The sequence below is a fragment of the Telmatherina bonti genome, assembly GCF_933228915.1.
Source record: "Telmatherina bonti genome assembly, chromosome: 18".
NCBI lineage: Eukaryota > Metazoa > Chordata > Actinopteri > Atheriniformes > Telmatherinidae > Telmatherina > Telmatherina bonti.
Window position 1 is genome coordinate 7,740,314 of NC_136616.1, and position 19,567 is coordinate 7,759,880.

Here is a 19,567-nt window from a genome sequence, read left to right on the forward strand (position 1 = left end):
AGATGTTTATCATGACTGAAGAGCTTTTAGATTGTTTTTCTCAGTCTTTCTCTTTGTTGTCTCTTCTCTCCATCCCCACACAAATGAGCGTTACTGCGACAGCTTGTGAAGCCTGTAATTGAGTGTGTCCACCCACCGTGTTGCAGCAGAGACAGTGCGATGAAAGGCTTTGTTGTGTCAGGCACAGTACATATGTACACACAGGCTACGGCTCACACCCCTCTCACGCTCTCAGAACCACATCATTCAAAAGCTATTAGATCAGAAAGCCAGCAGCGGGGCATGCTGACGTTGATTTCATTATGAAATTTTGCAAGTTGAGTGTAACTATGAGACTTCTCAGCATGACCGACAGAATGAGATTCAAGCTGTAGAGAAGATGGAGCTCCAGACACAGCTGAAGTACATAATGCATAAAAATAGTCTTCAAAGTTTGATTAAACTCAAACTCACCGGCTTCTTTCAAACCAGTCGAGGTTTTGAGTAGGTGTGGTCAGACTCGGTTCCTTATTTAAACTATGAAAACTATCAGTCTGAATGTCTTTTCAAACTTCTTTCACCAACATATATGTGATGTTATGAGCCTTAGTAAAATGTGTCGGCACCGAAGCGTGATGTGGCAGATAAGTTCTGGTTTCCTGCTGATTGTGCTTGTGGTTTTTTTTTTTTTATTAAAGTTTCTGCCTGTTCACCATGTCTGGCTCCAAAGTTCACAGTCGTGAACCAGGCGTGGATGTATAAAAGCTAATTGGATGTTGTACAGTACCAGCTGAGCCATAACAACCAACCACTGTGTTAATCTATGATACCAAAAAATACTTCACCAATCACTGATTCTACATTCTTTGATCAGGTAAGACTGGATATTGGCTGATAAGGTCTGTAACAAGCAACAAGGGGGTGGGGGGGGGGGTGGGGGGGGGGGGGGGGCTTCCTTAAGCATGGAAGCCCAGACTTCTATCTCTGAAAGAGAGTCCTGCTAATCCACAGAGAAAACTAACTTTAGATGCATTTATTCACAATCTCTTTCTTTTGGTCACTATAAAGCACGTGACCATAGGTGACAGGAGGAACATAGATTGACCAGTAAATTGAGAGCTTTGCTAAGGCCGATGCAGAGTCCACATCGCTGCAGACGCGGCATCGCTGCAGACGCGGCATCGCTGCAGACGCGGCATCGCTGCAGACGTGGCATCGCTGCAGACGCCGCATCGCTGCAGACGCCGCATCGCTGCAGACGTGGCATCGCTGCAGATGCCGCATCGCTGCAGACGTGGCATCGCTGCAGATGTGGCATCGCTGCAGATGTGGCATCGCTGCAGACGTGGCATCGCTGCAGATGCCGCATCGCTGCAGACGTGGCATCGCTGCAGATGCCGCATCGCTGCAGACGTTGCATCGCTGCAGACGTTGCATCGCTGCAGACGCCGCATCGCTGCAGACGTGGCATCGCTGCAGATGTGGCATCGCTGCAGACGTGGCATCGCTGCAGACGCCGCATCGCTGCAGACGTGGCATCGCTGCAGATGCCGCATCGCTGCAGACGTTGCATCGCTGCAGACGTTGCATCGCTGCAGACGTGGCATCGCTGCAGACGTGGCATCGCTGCAGACGTGGCATCGCTGCAGACGCCGCATCGCTGCAGACGTTGCATCGCTGCAGACGTGGCATCGCTGCAGACGTGGCATCGCTGCAGACGCGGCATCGCTGCAGACGCCGCATCGCTGCAGACGCCGCATCGCTGCAGACGCGGCATCGCTGCAGACATCGCATCGCTGCAGACGTCGCATCGCTGCAGACGTGGCATCGCTGCAGACGTCGCATCGCTGCAGACGTCGCATCGCTGCAGACGTGGCATCGCTGCAGACGTGGCATCGCTGCAGACGTGGCATCGCTGCAGACGCCGCATCGCTGCAGACGCCGCATCGCTGCAGACGCCGCATCGCTGCAGACGTCGCATCGCTGCAGACGTCGCATCGCTGCAGACGTCGCATCGCTGCAGACGCCGCATCGCTGCAGACGCGGCATCGCTGCAGACGTCGCATCGCTGCAGACGTCGCATCGCTGCAGACGCCGCATCGCTGCAGACGCGGCATCGCTGCAGACGCCGCATCGCTGCAGACGCCGCATCGCTGCAGACGTTGCATCGCTGCAGACGCCGCATCGCTGCAGACGTGGCATCGCTGCAGACGTGGCATCGCTGCAGACGTTGCATCGCGTCAGACGTCGCATCGCGTCAGACGCCGCATCGCTGCAGATGCCGCATCGCTGCAGACGTGGCATCGCTGCAGACGTGGCATCGCTGCAGACGTGGCATCGCTGCAGACGTCGCATCGCTGCAGACGCCGCATCGCTGCAGACGCCGCATCGCTGCAGACGCTGCATCGCTGCAGACGTGGCATCGCTGCAGACGCTGCATCGCTGCAGACGTGGCATCGCTGCAGACGTGGCATCGCTGCAGACGCCGCATCGCTGCAGATGTCGCATCGCTGCAGACGCCGCATCGCTGCAGACGTTGCATCGCTGCATCGCTGCAGACGCCGCATCGCTGCAGACGCCGCATCGCTGCAGATGTCGCATCGCTGCAGACGCCGCATCGCTGCAGACGTTGCATCGCTGCATCGCTGCAGACGTTGCATCGCTGCAGACGCCGCATCGCTGCAGACGTCGCATCGCTGCAGACGTCACATCGCTGCAGACGTCGCATCGCTGCAGACGTCGCATCGCTGCAGACGTCGCATCGCTGCAGACGTCGCATCCCTGCAGACGCTGCATCGCTGCAGACGTGGCATCGCTGCAGACGCTGCATCGCTGCAGACGTGGCATCGCTGCAGACGCCGCATCGCTGCAGACGCCGCATCGCTGCAGACGCCGCATCGCTGCAGACGCCGCATCGCTGCAGACGTATCGCTGCAGACGCCGCATCGCTGCAGAGTCCGCATGATACTCCTGTGTATCCTTGCTTTCCTCAGTGTCCCAGAAGCCTTTGGGACACTGAGGCTATCAGAGAAGATGCAGATAAAACATCACACTTTTGTTTGTTTTCTCTATGAAAAATACTGTAAAGTCGTCAGTGTGTCACTTAAAGCTGTGGTTCCGTACTCTCCCTACAGGCTTTTCCCCACACACATGCTGATGGAGGTTGTGAGCATATGATGAAAGAATAACCTCCACTACATCATAGATGCAGAAACCTTAATGAGTCACACTTTTCTGAGTTCTGGTAAAATTTATTTAAGACTGAATCTGGGTGAATGTGCATGAGCAAAGCTTCAGGGCTACAACTGTCAAGTCAGACACTTATTATTCGTTGGATAGGTGCGTAGCAACAACATGGACTTAATTCCCTTCCGGAACAAGTTCACACACCAGGCAGGTCAGAGTGTGATGCACAGAGAACCACCAGACTGTGCCTCCCTGTTTGAGTTTTTCTGTTTAATAGTGTAAGCACATAGAGCGAGTCTTTGTGCTGTGTGCGGTGGGATTCTGAACCCTGGTTTGCTTCTAAAGTCAACGTATCAGCCAGGTGCCAGCCGACTGCTGTTTGTTCAGAGCTGTAGGGTTACTTTCTTTTCCTCAGGTGTGTGACAGCAGCACTTCATAATCACATAATTCATAATTCATAATGGTTCTTTCACGACCCATTAAATGTTTTGAACATGCTCATTTAAGTGTGACCACCTTCGTGGAAGGACGGCAGGAATCTCAGGACAGAAGCTTTTGCTTTAAAGCACAATAAAGTCTAAACTGGAGGTAATAACTGTTCTTAAGTGGCCAAGCCAGCTTTTTAGCTGTTTTCAGTGTAAATGATGGTCAGATTGTTTTACTTATTTTCCTGTTCACTGTGCATTTTCATTTTCCAACCAAGAGGAATTTGGTTACTTTAAAAAGCACCAAATATGAGCATGAAAAAACGCTATTTCCCCAGCAGAAGAAGGGACCAGTGTTCTGGGACTGATGACCATGCTGCATCGTCACTTCCCAGCAAATCGAACTGGACTTGCTACGCCATCTAACCCTTGAACAGATCATTTGTGTCTGGCCTTGACTTCTGCAGTGCAGGTCTCTGGGCTTGCAGAGTGAAATCCCTCCAGATGATCCATTGCACAGCAGTGCATCTGCTGTTTGATCAGCCAAAAAGGTCACATGTTACACCATCATGCATTGAACTTCACTGGCTGCCCATGGCCATGCCCAAGTCACTGTGCTGCCTACAGACTGACCTCTGGCTCAGCACCCACTTATCTAAACTCTGTCATACAGGATTGCTCTCCTGTTTCTCCAGCAGGAACCTCATCTGTTACTATCATCCTGACTCATAGAGGAGTCTCTGCACAGACCGGTCCCTGCGTGGCTCTGCTGTAAGCAGAAACGTCCCCGTCTATCTTCCCCATCTGATTCCTCACACCTTTACACCACGCCAGCACTTCTGTGTACAGCCTGCTCAACTTCTATACTGGGTTTAAATTGATTTTCCACTTCATGTATGGACTGCAGTTTCATCACTTTAATGTTGTTCTAAGTTGCTTTGAATAAAGTCAGAAAAATAACTAAATATAAAAACTGGCTTTAAATGTGTTGGGAGATAACGTTCAGGCATTTCTGTTTTTAGTCTTTACTTAAAAATGATTCTTTTTTGCATGTTTCTTTCCCTGCTTTGTGTCCAGTGAGCATCACGGGATCGAACCACACAAAGGGAAGAAAGAGGAAAGCAGAGAGAGGGCGATGGAGTCCATTTTGTCTGAGCAATCTGCCACGGTGGATGAGCTGCTGGAAGCGTGCATCCAAGCCTTTGGTAGGTTCAAATCTCTTATTTATAATCCAGAAAATAGTCCTTTAGGATCTTTTACATCTCAAACTGCTCACAATAGATGCCTTTTAATAATGAAACTTTGCTTTTAAAGACGAGAAGGGCAACTTGAAGGATGTTTCCTTGGTCCGGATGTTCCTCATGATGCACCCTTGGTACATCCCTTCGGCTGACATGGCGAAGAAGCTTGTGCTCAAGTATCCTTTAACTCTGATCTGCTTGTATTTGTGTGATTTGTCTTTTACGCAAGACCAGTTAGAGACCAGTTAAAGACCAGTTAAAGCCCAGTTAGAGACCAGTTAGAGACCAGTTAGAGACCAGTTAAAGCCCAGTTAGAGACCAGTTAGAGACCAGTTAAAGCCCAGTCAGAGACCAGTTAGAGACCAGTTAAAGCCCAGTTAAAGCCCAGTTAAAGACCAGTTAGAGCCCAGTTAAAGCCCAGTCAGAGACCAGTTAGAGCCCAGTTAAAGCCCAGTTAGAGCCCAGTTAAAGCCCAGTTAGAGACCAGTTATAGACCAGTTAAAGCCCAGTCAGAGACCAGTTAGAGACCAGTTAAAGCCCAGTTAGAGACCAGTTAAAGCCCAGTTAAAGCCCAGTCAAAGACCAGTTAGAGCCCAGTTAAAGCCCAGTTAGAGCCCAGTTAGAGACCAGTTAAAGCCCAGTTAGAGACCAGTTAGAGACCAGTTAAAGCCCAGTTAAAGCCCAGTTAGAGACCAGTTAGAGACCAGTTAAAGCCCAGTTAAAGCCCAGTTAGAGACCAGTTAGAGACCAGTTAAAGCCCAGTTAGAGACCAGTTAAAGCCCAGTTAGAGACCAGTTAGAGACCAGTTAAAGCCCAGTTAGAGACCAGTTAAAGCCCAGTCAGAGACCAGTTAGAGACCAGTTAGAGACCAGTTAAAGCCCAGTTAGAGACCAGTTAGAGACCAGTTAAAGCCCATTTAGAGCCCAGTTAGAGACCAGTTAAAGCCCAGTTAGAGACCAGTTAAAGCCCAGTTAGAGACCAGTCAGAGACCAGTTAAAGCCCAGTTAGACACCAGTTAAAGCCCAGTCATAGACCAGTCAGAGACCAGTCAGAGACCAGTTAAAGCCCAGTTAGACACCAGTTAAAGCCCAGTTAGAGACCAGTCAGAGACCAGTCAGAGACCAGTTAAAGCCCAGTCAGACACCAGTTAAAGCCCAGTTAGAGACCAGTTAGAGACCAGTTAAAGCCCAGTTAGAGACCAGTTAAAGCCCATTTAGAGCCTAGTTAGAGACCAGTTAAAGCCCAGTTAGACACCAGTTAAAGCTCAGTTAGAGACCAGTCAGAGACCAGTTAAAGCCCAGTTAGAGACCAGTCAGAGACCAGTTAGAGACCAGTTAAAGCCCAGTTAGAGACCAGTTAGAGGCCAGTTAAAGCCCAGTTAAAGCCCAGTTAGAGACCAGTTAGAGACCAGTTAGAGACCAGTTAAAGCCCAGTTAAAGCCCAGTTAGAGACCAGTTAATGCCCAGTTAAAGCCCAGTTAGAGACCAGTTAGAGACCAGTTAAAGCCCAGTTAGAGACCAGTTAAAGCCCAGTTAAAGCCCAGTTAGAGACCAGTTAGAGACCAGTTAAAGCCCAGTTAAAGCCCAGTTAGAGACCAGTTAGAGACCAGTTAAAGCCCAGTTAGAGACCAGTTAAAGCCCAGTTAGGGACTAGTTAGAGACCAGTCAGAGACCAGTTAAAGCCCAGTTAGAGACCAGTTAGAGGCCAGTTAAAGCCCAGTTAGAGACCAGTTAAAGCCCAGTTAAAGCCCAGTTAGAGACCAGTTAGAGACCAGTTAAAGCCCAGTTAGAGACCAGTTAGAGACCAGTCAAAGCCCAGTTAGAGACCAGTTAAAGCCCAGTTAGAGACCAGTTAAAGCCCAGTTAGAGACCAGTCAGAGACCAGTTAAAGCCCAGTTAGACACCAGTTAAAGCCCAGTTTGAGACCAGTCAGAGACCAGTCAGAGACCAGTTAAAGCCCAGTTAGAGACCAGTTAAAGACCAGTTAAAGACCAGTTAAAGCCCAGTTAAAGACCAGTTAAAGCCCAGTTAGAGACCAGTTAGAGACCAGTTAAAGCCCAGTTAAAGCCCATTTAGAGCCCAGTTAGAGACCAGTTAAAGCCCAGTTAGAGACCAGTTAAAGCCCAGTTAGAGACCAGTCAGAGACCAGTTAAAGCCCAGTTAGACACCAGTTAAAACCCAGTTAGAGACCAGTCAGAGACCAGTTAAAGCCCAGTTAGACACCAGTTAAAGCCCAGTTAGAGACCAGTCAGAGACCAGTTAAAGACCAGTTAAAGCCCAGTCAGAGACCAGTTAGAGACCAGTTAAAGCCCAGTTAAAGCCCAGTCAGAGACCAGTTAGAGACCAGTTAAAGCCCAGTTAGAGACCAGTTAAAGCCCAGTTAGAGACCAGTTAGAGACCAGTTAAAGCCCAGTTAGAGACCAGTTAAAGCCCAGTCAGAGACCAGTTAGAGACCAGTTAGAGACCAGTTAAAGCCCAGTTAGAGACCAGTTAAAGCCCAGTTAAAGCCCATTTAGAGCCCAGTTAGAGACCAGTTAAAGCCCAGTTAGAGACCAGTTAAAGCCCAGTTAGAGACCAGTCAGAGACCAGTTAAAGCCCAGTTAGACACCAGTTAAAGCCCAGTCATAGACCAGTCAGAGACCAGTTAGAGACCAGTTAAAGCCCAGTTAGACACCAGTTAAAGCCCAGTTAGAGACCAGTCAGAGACCAGTCAGAGACCAGTTAAAGCCCAGTCAGACACCAGTTAAAGCCCAGTTAGAGACCAGTTAGAGACCAGTTAAAGCCCAGTTAGAGACCAGTTAAAGCCCATTTAGAGCCTAGTTAGAGACCAGTTAAAGCCCAGTTAGACACCAGTTAAAGCTCAGTTAGAGACCAGTCAGAGACCAGTTAAAGCCCAGTTAGAGACCAGTCAGAGACCAGTTAGAGACCAGTTAAAGCCCAGTTAGAGACCAGTTAGAGGCCAGTTAAAGCCCAGTTAAAGCCCAGTTAGAGACCAGTTAGAGACCAGTTAGAGACCAGTTAAAGCCCAGTTAAAGCCCAGTTAGAGACCAGTTAATGCCCAGTTAAAGCCCAGTTAGAGACCAGTTAGAGACCAGTTAAAGCCCAGTTAGAGACCAGTTAAAGCCCAGTTAAAGCCCAGTTAGAGACCAGTTAGAGACCAGTTAAAGCCCAGTTAAAGCCCAGTTAGAGACCAGTTAGAGACCAGTTAAAGCCCAGTTAGAGACCAGTTAAAGCCCAGTTAGGGACTAGTTAGAGACCAGTCAGAGACCAGTTAAAGCCCAGTTAGAGACCAGTTAGAGGCCAGTTAAAGCCCAGTTAGAGACCAGTTAAAGCCCAGTTAAAGCCCAGTTAGAGACCAGTTAGAGACCAGTTAAAGCCCAGTTAGAGACCAGTTAGAGACCAGTCAAAGCCCAGTTAGAGACCAGTTAAAGCCCAGTTAGAGACCAGTTAAAGCCCAGTTAGAGACCAGTCAGAGACCAGTTAAAGCCCAGTTAGACACCAGTTAAAGCCCAGTTTGAGACCAGTCAGAGACCAGTCAGAGACCAGTTAAAGCCCAGTTAGAGACCAGTTAAAGACCAGTTAAAGACCAGTTAAAGCCCAGTTAAAGACCAGTTAAAGCCCAGTTAGAGACCAGTTAGAGACCAGTTAAAGCCCAGTTAAAGCCCATTTAGAGCCCAGTTAGAGACCAGTTAAAGCCCAGTTAGAGACCAGTTAAAGCCCAGTTAGAGACCAGTCAGAGACCAGTTAAAGCCCAGTTAGACACCAGTTAAAACCCAGTTAGAGACCAGTCAGAGACCAGTTAAAGCCCAGTTAGACACCAGTTAAAGCCCAGTTAGAGACCAGTCAGAGACCAGTTAAAGACCAGTTAAAGCCCAGTCAGAGACCAGTTAGAGACCAGTCAGAGACCAGTTAAAGCCCAGTTAAAGCCCAGTCAGAGACCAGTTAGAGACCAGTTAAAGACCAGTTAGAGACCAGTTAAAGCCCAGTTAGAGACCAGTCAGAGACCAGTTAAAGCCCAGTTAGACACCAGTTAAAACCCAGTTAGAGACCAGTCAGAGACCAGTTAAAGCCCAGTTAAAGCCCAGTCAGAGACCAGTTTAAGCCCAGTTAAAGCCCAGTCAGAGACCAGATAAAGACCAGTTAAAGCCCAGTTAAAGCCCAGTTAAAGCCCATTTAGAGCCCAGTTAGAGACCAGTTAAAGCCCAGTTAGAGACCAGTTAAAGCCCAGTTAGAGACCAGTTAAAGCCCAGTTAGAGACCAGTCAGAGACCAGTTAAAGCCCAGTTAGACACCAGTTAAAACCCAGTTAGAGACCAGTCAGAGACCAGTTAAAGCCCGGTTAGACACCAGTTAAAGCCCAGTTAGAGACCAGTCAGAGACCAGTTAAAGACCAGTTAAAGCCCAGATAGAGACCAGTTAGAGACCAGTCAGAGACCAGTTAAAGCCCAGTTAAAGCCCAGTCAGAGACCAGTTTAAGCCCAGTTAAAGCCCAGTCAGAGACCAGTTAAAGACCAGTTAAAGCCCAGTTAGAGACCAGTTAAAGCCCAGTTAGAGACCAGTCAGAGACCAGTTAAAGCCCAGTTTGACACCAGTTAAAGCCCAGTTAGAGACCAGTCAGAGACCAGTTAGAGACCAGTTAAAGCCCAGTTAGACACCAGTTAAAGCCCAGTTAGAGACCAGTCAGAGACCAGTCAGAGACCAGTTAAAGCCCAGTCAGAGACCAGTTAAAGCCCAGTTAGAGACCAGTTAGAGGCTAGTTAAAGCCCAGTTAGAGACCAGTTAAAGCCCAGTTAAAGCCCAGTTAGAGACCAGTTAGAGACCAGTTAAAGCCCAGTTAGAGACCAGTTAGAGACCAGTCAAAGCCCAGTTAGAGACCAGTTAAAGCCCAGTTAGAGACCAGTTAAAGCCCAGTTAGAGACCAGTCAGAGACCAGTTAAAGCCCAGTTAGACACCAGTTAAAGCCCAGTTAGAGACCAGTCAGAGACCAGTTAGAGACCAGTTAAAGCCCAGTTAGACACCAGTTAAAGCCCAGTTAGAGACCAGTCAGAGACCAGTTAAAGCCCAGTCAGAGACCAGTTAAAGCCCAGTTAGAGACCAGTTAAAGACCAGTTAAAGACCAGTTAAAGCCCAGTTAAAGACCAGTTAAAGCCCAGTTAGAGACCAGTTAGAGACCAGTTAAAGCCCAGTTAAAGACCAGTTAAAGCCCAGTTAAAGCCCAGTTAGAGACCAGTTAGAGACCAGTTAAAGCCCAGTTAAAGCCCAGTTAGAGACCAGTTAGAGACCAGTTAAAGCCCAGTTAGAGACCAGTTAGAGACCAGTTAAAGCCCAGTTAGAGACCAGTCAGAGACCAGTTAAAGCCCAGTTAGAGACCAGTTAAAGCCCAGTTAGAGCCCAGTTAGAGACCAGTTAGAGACCAGTCAGAGACCAGTTAAAGCCCAGTTAAAGCCCAGTTAGAGACCAGTTAAAGCCCAGTTAAAGCCCATTTAGAGCCCAGTTAGAGACCAGTTAAAGCCCAGTTAGAGACCAGTTAAAGCCCAGTTAGAGACCAGTCAGAGACCAGTTAAAGCCCAGCCAGACACCAGTTAAAACCCAGTTAGAGACCAGTCAGAGACCAGTTAAAGCCCAGTTAGACACCAGTTAAAGCCCAGTTAGAGACCAGTCAGAGACCAGTTAAAGACCAGTTAAAGCCCAGTTAGAGACCAGTTAGAGACCAGTCAGAGACCAGTTAAAGCCCAGTTAAAGCCCAGTCAGAGACCAGTTAGAGACCAGTTAAAGACCAGTTAAAGCCCAGTTAGAGACCAGTTAAAGCCCAGTTAGAGACCAGTTAGAGACCAGTTAAAGCCCCGTTAGAGACCAGTTAGAGACCAGTTAAAGCCCAGTTAGAGACCAGTTAAAGCCCAGTTAAAGCCCAGTTAGAGACCAGTTAGAGACCAGTTAGAGACCAGTTAAAGCCCAGTTAGAGCCCAGTTAGAGACCAGTTAAAGCCCAGTTAAAGCCCATTTAGAGCCCAGTTAGAGACCAGTTAAAGCCCAGTTAGAGACCAGTTAAAGCCCAGTTAGAGACCAGTTAAAGCCCAGTTAGAGACCAGTCAGAGACCAGTTAAAGCCCAGTTAGACACCAGTTAAAACCCAGTTAGAGACCAGTCAGAGACCAGTTAAAGCCCGGTTAGACACCAGTTAAAGCCCAGTTAGAGACCAGTCAGAGACCAGTTAAAGACCAGTTAAAGCCCAGATAGAGACCAGTTAGAGACCAGTCAGAGACCAGTTAAAGCCCAGTTAAAGCCCAGTCAGAGACCAGTTAAAGCCCAGTTAAAGCCCAGTCAGAGACCAGTTAAAGACCAGTTAAAGCCCAGTTAGAGACCAGTTAAAGCCCAGTTAGAGACCAGTCAGAGACCAGTTAAAGCCCAGTTAGACACCAGTTAAAGCCCAGTTAGAGACCAGTCAGAGACCAGTTAGAGACCAGTTAAAGCCCAGTTAGACACCAGTTAAAGCCCAGTTAGAGACCAGTCAGAGACCAGTCAGAGACCAGTTAAAGCCCAGTCAGAGACCAGTCAGAGACCAGTTAAAGCCCAGTTAGAGACCAGTTAAAGACCAGTTAACGACCAGTTAAAGCCCAGTTAAAGACCAGTTAAAGCCCAGTTAAAGCCCAGTTAGAGACCAGTTAAAGCCCAGTTAAAGCCCATTTAGAGCCCAGTTAGAGACCAGTTAAAGCCCAGTTAGAGACCAGTTAAAGCCCAGTTAGAGACCAGTCAGAGACCAGTTAAAGCCCAGTTAGACACCAGTTAAAGCCCAGTTAGAGACCAGTTAAAGCCCAGTCAGAGACCAGTCAGAGACCAGTTAAAGCCCAGTTAGACACCAGTTAAAGCCCAGTCAGAGACCACTCAGAGACCAGTTAAAGCCCAGTCAGAGACAAGTCAGAGACCAGTTAAAGCCCAGTTAGAGACCAGTTAAAGCCCAGTTAGAGACCAGTTAAAGCCCAGTTAAAGGCCAGTTTAAGCCCAGTAAAAGCCCAGTTAAAGACCAGTTAAAGCCCAGTTAAAGACCAGTTAGAGACCAGTTAAAGCCCAGTTAGAGACCAGTTAAAGACCAGTTAAAGCCCAGTTAGAGCCCAGTTAAAGCCCAATAGGAGACCAGTCAGAGACCAGTTAAAGCCCAGTTAGAGACCAGTTAAAGCCCAGTTAAAGACCAGTTAAAGCCCAGTTAAAGGCCAGTTTAAGCCCAGTTAGAGACCAGTTAAAGCCCAGTTAGAGACCAGTTAAAGACCAGTTAAAGCCCAGTTAGAGCCCAGTTAAAGCCCAGTCAGAGACCAGTTAGAGACCAGTTAAAGCCCAGTTAGAGACCAGTCAGAGACCAGTTAAAGCCCAGTCAAAGCCCAGTTAGAGACCAGTTAGAGACCAGTTAAAGCCCAGTCAGAGACCAGTTAAAGACCAGTTAAAGCCCAGTTAGAGACCTGTTAAAGCCCAGTTAAAGCCCAGTCAGAGACCAGTTAGAGCCCAGTTAAAGCCAAGTTAGAGCCCAGTTAAAGCCCAGTTAGAGACCAGTTAAAGCCCAGCCAGAGACCAGTTAGAGACCAGTTAAAGCCCAGTTAAAGCCCAGTTAGAGACCAGTTAAAGCCCAGTTAAAGCCCAGTTAGAGACCAGTTAAAGCCCAGTTAGAGCCCAGTTAGAGACCAGTTAAAGCCCAGTTAAAGCCCAGTTAGAGACCAGTTAGAGACCAGTTAAAGCCCAGTTAGAGACCAGTCAGACACCAGTTAAAGCCCAGTTAGAGACCAGTTAAAGCCCAGTTAGAGACCAGTCAGAGAACAGTCAGAGACCAGTTAAAGCCCAGTTAAAGCCCAGTTAGAGACCAGTTAGAGACCAGTTAAAGCCCAGTTAGAGACCAGTTAAAGCCCAGTTAAAGCCCAGTTAGAGACCAGTTAGAGACCAGTTAAAGCCCAGTTAAAGCCCAGTTAGAGACCAGTTAGAGACCAGTTAAAGCCCAGTTAAAGCCCAGTTAGAGACCAGTTAAAGCCCAGTTAGAGACCAGTTAAAGCCCAGTTAGAGACCAGTTAGAGACCAGTTAGAGACCAGTTAAAGCCCAGTTAAAGCCCAGTTAGAGACCAGTTAGAGACCAGTTAAAGCCCAGTTAGAGACCAGTTAGAGACCAGTTAAAGCCCAGTCAGAGACCAGTTAAAGCCCAGTTAGAGACCAGTCAGAGACCAGTTAAAGCCCAGTCAGAGACCAGTTAAAGCCCAGTTAAAGCCCAGTTAGAGACCAGTTAAAGCCCAGTTAGAAACCAGTTAAAGCCCAGTTAGAGACCAGTCAGAGACCAGTTAAAGCCCAGTTAAAGCCCAGTTAGAGACCAGTTAGAGACCAGTTAAAGCCCAGTTAGAGACCAGTTAAAGCCCAGTTAAAGCCCAGTTAGAGACCAGTTAGAGACCAGTTAAAGCCCAGTTAGAGACCAGTTAAAGTCCAGTTAGAGACCAGTTAGAGACCAGTTAAAGCCCAGTGAAAGCCCAGTTAGAGACCAGTTAGAGACCAGTTAGAGACCAGTTAAAGCCCAGTTAAAGCCCAGTTAGAGACCAGTTAGAGACCAGTTAAAGCCCAGTTAGAGACCAGTTAAAGCCCAGTTAGAGACCAGTCAGACACCAGTTAAAGCCCAGTTAGAGACCAGTCAGAGACCAGTTAGAGACCAGTTAAAGCCCAGTCAGAGACCAGTTAAAGACCAGTTAGACACCAGTTAAAGCCCAGTTAGAGACCAGTCAGAGACCAGTTAGAGACCAGTTAAAGCCCAGTTAAAGCCCAGTTAGAGACCAGTTAGAGACCAGTTAGAGCCCAGTTAGAGACCAGTTAAAGCCCAGTTAAAGCCCAGTTAGAGACCAGTTAGAGACCAGTTAGAGACCAGTTAAAGCCCAGTTAAAGCCCAGTTAGAGACCAGTTAGAGACCAGTTAAAGCCCAGTTAGAGACCAGTTAAAGCCCAGTTAGAGACCAGTTAGAGACCAGTTAAAGCCCAGTTAGAGACCAGTTAGAGACCAGTTAAAGCCCAGTTAGAGACCAGTTAAAGCCCAGTCAGAGACCAGTTAGAGACCAGTTAAAGCCCAGTTAAAGCCCATTTAGATCCCAGTTAGAGACCAGTTAAAGCCCAGTCAGAGACCAGTTAAAGCCCAGTTAGAGACCAGTCAGAGACCAGTTAAAGCCCAGTTAGACACCAGTTAAAGCCCAGTCATAGACCAGTCAGAGACCAGTTAGAGACCAGTTAAAGCCCAGTTAGACACCAGTTAAAGCCCAGTTAGAGACCAGTCAGAGACCAGTCAGAGACCAGTTAAAGCCCAGTTAGACACCAGTTAAAGCCCAGTTAGAGACCAGTTAGAGACCAGTTAAAGCCCAGTTAGAGACCAGTTAAAGCCCATTTAGAGCCTAGTTAGAGACCAGTTAAAGCCCAGTTAGACACTAGTTAAAGCTCAGTTAGAGACCAGTCAGAGACCAGTTAAAGCCCAGTTAGAGACCAGTCAGAGACCAGTCAGAGACCAGTTAAAGCCCAGTTAAAGACCAGTCAGAGAACAGTCAGAGACCAGTTAAAGCCCAGTTAGACACCAGTTAAAGCCCAGTTAGAGACCAGTCAGAGACCAGTTAGAGACCAGTTAGAGACCAGTTAGACACCAGTTAAAGCCCAGTTAGAGACCAGTCAGAGACCAGTTAAAGCCCAGTTAGACACCAGTTAAAGCCCAGTTAGAGACCAGTTAGAGACCAGTTAAAGCCCAGTTAGACACCAGTTAAAGCCCAGTCAGAGACCAGTTAGAGACCAGTTAAAGCCCAGTTAGAGACCAGTCAGAAACGAGTTAGAGACCAGTCAGAGACCAGTTAAAACCCAGTTAGAGACCAGTTAAAGCCCATTTATAGCCCAGTTAGACACCAGTTAAAGCCCAGTCAGAGACCAGTTAGAGACCAGTTAAAGCCCATTTATAGCCCAGTTAGACACCAGTTAAAGCCCAGTCAGAGACCAGTCAGAGACCAGTTAAAGCCCAGTTAGAGACCAGTCAGAGACCAGTTAAAGCCCATTTAGAGCCTAGTTAGAGACCAGTTAAAGCCCAGTTAGACACCAGTTAAAGCCCAGTCAGAGACCAGTCAGAGACCAGTTAAAGCCCAGTCAGAGACCAGTCAGAGACCAGTTAAAGCCCAGTTAGAGACCAGTCAGAGACCAGTCAGAGACCAGTTAAAGCCCAGTCAGAGACCAGTCAGAGACCAGTTAAAGCCCAGTTAGACACCAGTTAAAGCCCAGTTAGAGACCAGTCAGAGACCAGTTAGAGACCAGTCAGAGACCAGTTAGAGACCAGTTAAAGCCCAGTCAGAGACCAGTTAGAGACCAGTTAAAGCCCAGTTAGAGACCAGTCAGAGACCAGTTAAAGCCCATTTAGAGACCAGTCAGAGACCAGTTAGAGACCAGTCAGAGACCAGTTAGAGACCAGTCAGAGACCAGTTAAAGCCCAGTCAGAGACCAGTCAGAGACCAGTTAAAGCCCAGTTAGAGACCAGTCAGAGACCAGTTAAAGCCCAGTTAGACACCAGTTAAAGCCCAGTTAGAGACCAGTCAGAGACCAGTCAGAGACCAGTTAAAGCCCAGTTAGACACCAGTTAGAGACCAGTCAGAGACCAGTTAGAGACCAGTCAGAGACCAGTTAGAGACCAGTTAAAGCCCAGTCAGAGACCAGTTAGAGACCAGTTAAAGCCCAGTTAGAGACCAGTCAGAGACCAGTTAAAGCCCATTTAGAGACCAGTTAGAGACCAGTTAGAGACCAGTCAGAGACCAGTTAGAGACCAGTCAGAGACCAGTCAGAGACCAGTTAAAGCCCAGTCAGAGACCAGTCAGAGACCAGTTAAAGCCCAGTTAGAGACCAGTTAGAGACCAGTTAAAGCCCAGTCAAAGCCCAGTTAGAGACCAGTTAGAGACCAGTTAAAGCCCAGTGAGAGACCAGTTAAAGACCAGTTAAAGCCCAGTTAGAGACCAGTTAAAGCCCAGTTAAAGCCCAGTCAGAGACCAGTTAGAGCCCAGTTAAAGCCAAGTTAGAGCCCAGTTAAAGCCCAGTTAGAGACCAGTTAAAGCCCAGCCAGAGACCAGTTAGAGACCAGTTAAAGCCCAGTTAAAGCCCAGTTAGAGACCAGTTAAAGCCCAGTTAAAGCCCAGTTAGAGACCAGTTAAAGCCCAGTTAGAGCCCAGTTAGAGACCAGTTAAAGCCCAGTTAAAGCCCAGTTAGAGACCAGTTAGAGACCAGTTAAAGCCCAGTTAGAGACCAGTTAAAGCCCAGTTAGAGACCAGTCAGACACCAGTTAAAGCCCAGTTAGAGACCAGTTAAAGCCCAGTTAGAGACCAGTCAGAGAACAGTCAGAGACCAGTTAAAGCCCAGTTAAAGCCCAGTTAGAGACCAGTTAGAGACCAGTTAAAGCCCAGTTAGAGACCAGTTAAAGCCCAGTTAAAGCCCAGTTAGAGACCAGTTAGAGACCAGTTAGAGACCAGTTAAAGCCCAGTTAAAGCCCAGTTAGAGACCAGTTAGAGACCAGTTAAAGCCCAGTTAAAGCCCAGTTAGAGACCAGTTAAAGCCCAGTTAGAGACCAGTTAAAGCCCAGTTAAAGCCCAGTTAGAGACCAGTTAGAGACCAGTTAGAGACCAGTTAAAGCCCAGTTAAAGCCCAGTTAGAGACCAGTTAGAGACCAGTTAAAGCCCAGTTAGAGACCAGTTAGAGACCAGTTAAAGCCCAGTCAGAGACCAGTTAAAGCCCAGTTAGAGACCAGTCAGAGACCAGTTAAAGCCCAGTCAGAGACCAGTTAAAGCCCAGTTAAAGCCCAGTTAGAGACCAGTTAAAGCCCAGTTAGAAACCAGTTAAAGCCCAGTTAGAGACCAGTCAGAGACCAGTTAAAGCCCAGTTAAAGCCCAGTTAGAGACCAGTTAGAGACCAGTTAAAGCCCAGTTAGAGACCAGTTAAAGCCCAGTTAAAGCCCAGTTAGAGACCAGTTAGAGACCAGTTAAAGCCCAGTTAGAGACCAGTTAAAGCCCAGTTAAAGTCCAGTTAGAGACCAGTTAGAGACCAGTTAGAGACCAGTTAAAGCCCAGTGAAAGCCCAGTTAGAGACCAGTTAGAGACCAGTTAGAGACCAGTTAAAGCCCAGTTAAAGCCCAGTTAGAGACCAGTTAGAGACCAGTTAAAGCCCAGTTAGAGACCAGTTAAAGCCCAGTTAGAGACCAGTCAGACACCAGTTAAAGCCCAGTTAGAGACCAGTCAGAGACCAGTTAGAGACCAGTTAAAGCCCAGTCAGAGACCAGTTAAAGACCAGTTAGACACCAGTTAAAGCCCAGTTAGAGACCAGTCAGAGACCAGTTAGAGACCAGTTAAAGCCCAGTTAAAGCCCAGTTAGAGACCAGTTAGAGACCAGTTAGAGCCCAGTTAGAGACCAGTTAAAGCCCAGTTAAAGCCCAGTTAGAGACCAGTTAGAGACCAGTTAGAGACCAGTTAAAGCCCAGTTAAAGCCCAGTTAGAGACCAGTTAGAGACCAGTTAAAGCCCAGTTAGAGACCAGTTAAAGCCCAGTTAGAGACCAGTTAGAGACCAGTTAAAGCCCAGTTAGAGACCAGTTAGAGACCAGTTAAAGCCCAGTTAGAGACCAGTTAAAGCCCAGTCAGAGACCAGTTAGAGACCAGTTAAAGCCCAGTTAAAGCCCATTTAGATCCCAGTTAGAGACCAGTTAAAGCCCAGTCAGAGACCAGTTAAAGCCCAGTTAGAGACCAGTCAGAGACCAGTTAAAGCCCAGTTAGACACCAGTTAAAGCCCAGTCATAGACCAGTCAGAGACCAGTTAGAGACCAGTTAAAGCCCAGTTAGACACCAGTTAAAGCCCAGTTAGAGACCAGTCAGAGACCAGTCAGAGACCAGTTAAAGCCCAGTTAGACACCAGTTAAAGCCCAGTTAGAGACCAGTCAGAGACCAGTTAAAGCCCAGTTAGAGACCAGTTAAAGCCCATTTAGAGCCTAGTTAGAGACCAGTTAAAGCCCAGTTAGACACCAGTTAAAGCTCAGTTAGAGACCAGTCAGAGACCAGTTAAAGCCCAGTTAGAGACCAGTCAGAGACCAGTCAGAGACCAGTTAAAGCCCAGTTAAAGACCAGTCAGAGAACAGTCAGAGACCAGTTAAAGCCCAGTTAGACACCAGTTAAAGCCCAGTTAGAGACCAGTCAGAGACCAGTTAGAGACCAGTTAGAGACCAGTTAGACACCAGTTAAAGCCCAGTTAGAGACCAGTCAGAGACCAGTTAAAGCCCAGTTAGACACCAGTTAAAGCCCAGTTAGAGACCAGTTAGAGACCAGTTAAAGCCCAGTTAGACACCAGTTAAAGCCCAGTCAGAGACCAGTTAGAGACCAGTTAAAGCCCAGTTAGAGACCAGTCAGAAACGAGTTAGAGACCAGTCAGAGACCAGTTAAAGCCCAGTTAGAGACCAGTTAAAGCCCATTTATAGCCCAGTTAGACACCAGTTAAAGCCCAGTCAGAGACCAGTTAGAGACCAGTTAAAGCCCATTTATAGCCCAGTTAGACACCAGTTAAAGCCCAGTCAGAGACCAGTCAGAGACCAGTTAAAGCCCAGTTAGAGACCAGTCAGAGACCAGTTAAAGCCCATTTAGAGCCTAGTTAGAGACCAGTTAAAGCCCAGTTAGACACCAGTTAAAGCCCAGTCAGAGACCAGTCAGAGACCAGTTAAAGCCCAGTCAGAGACCAGTCAGAGACCAGTTAAAGCCCAGTTAGAGACCAGTCAGAGACCAGTCAGAGACCAGTTAAAGCCCAGTCAGAGACCAGTCAGAGACCAGTTAAAGCCCAGTTAGACACCAGTTAAAGCCCAGTTAGAGACCAGTCAGAGACCAGTTAGAGACCAGTCAGAGACCAGTTAGAGACCAGTTAAAGCCCAGTCAGAGACCAGTTAGAGACCAGTTAAAGCCCAGTTAGAGACCAGTCAGAGACCAGTTAAAGCCCATTTAGAGACCAGTCAGAGACCAGTTAGAGACCAGTTAGAGACCAGTTAAAGCCCAGTTAAAGCCCAGTTAGAGACCAGTTAGAGACCAGTTAGAGCCCAGTTAGAGACCAGTTAAAGCCCAGTTAAAGCCCAGTTAGAGACCAGTTAGAGACCAGTTAGAGACCAGTTAAAGCCCAGTTAAAGCCCAGTTAGAGACCAGTTAGAGACCAGTTAAAGCCCAGTTAGAGACCAGTTAAAGCCCAGTTAGAGACCAGTTAGAGACCAGTTAAAGCCCAGTTAGAGACCAGTTAAAGCCCAGTTAGACACCAGTTAAAGCCCAGTCAGAGACCAGTTAGAGACCAGTTAAAGCCCAGTTAGAGACCAGTCAGAAACGAGTTAGAGACCAGTCAGAGACCAGTTAAAGCCCAGTTAGAGACCAGTTAAAGCCCATTTATAGCCCAGTTAGACACCAGTTAAAGCCCAGTCAGAGACCAGTCAGAGACCAGTTAAAGCCCAGTTAGACACCAGTTAAAGCCCAGTTAGAGACCAGTCAGAGACCAGTTAGAGACCAGTCAGAGACCAGTTAGAGACCAGTTAAAGCCCAGTCAGAGACCAGTTAGAGACCAGTTAAAGCCCAGTTAGAGACCAGTCAGAGACCAGTTAAAGCCCATTTAGAGACCAGTCAGAGACCAGTTAGAGACCAGTTAGAGACCAGTTAAAGCCCAGTTAAAGCCCAGTTAGAGACCAGTTAGAGCCCAGTTAGAGACCAGTTAA

General features: G+C 47.8%; 1 protein-coding gene across 2 annotated transcripts in view; it reads left to right on the forward strand.

Moving 5' to 3' along the window:
* The window catches only part of LOC306769372 (RAS guanyl-releasing protein 2-like), a 95,546-nt gene that overhangs the window by 21,309 nt on the left and 54,670 nt on the right, over positions 1 to 19,567 (forward strand). For both annotated transcript variants that reach the window (XR_013771677.1, XM_079257957.1), the window contains exons 2-3: positions 4,668 to 4,795; positions 4,905 to 5,007. Coding sequence is in view for 1 of the 2 variants with exons in the window: in XM_079257957.1 (XP_079114083.1) it covers positions 4,726 to 4,795; positions 4,905 to 5,007 (173 nt within the window). In the remaining variant the exon portion in view is untranslated. The remainder of the gene's footprint in view (positions 1 to 4,667; positions 4,796 to 4,904; positions 5,008 to 19,567) is intronic.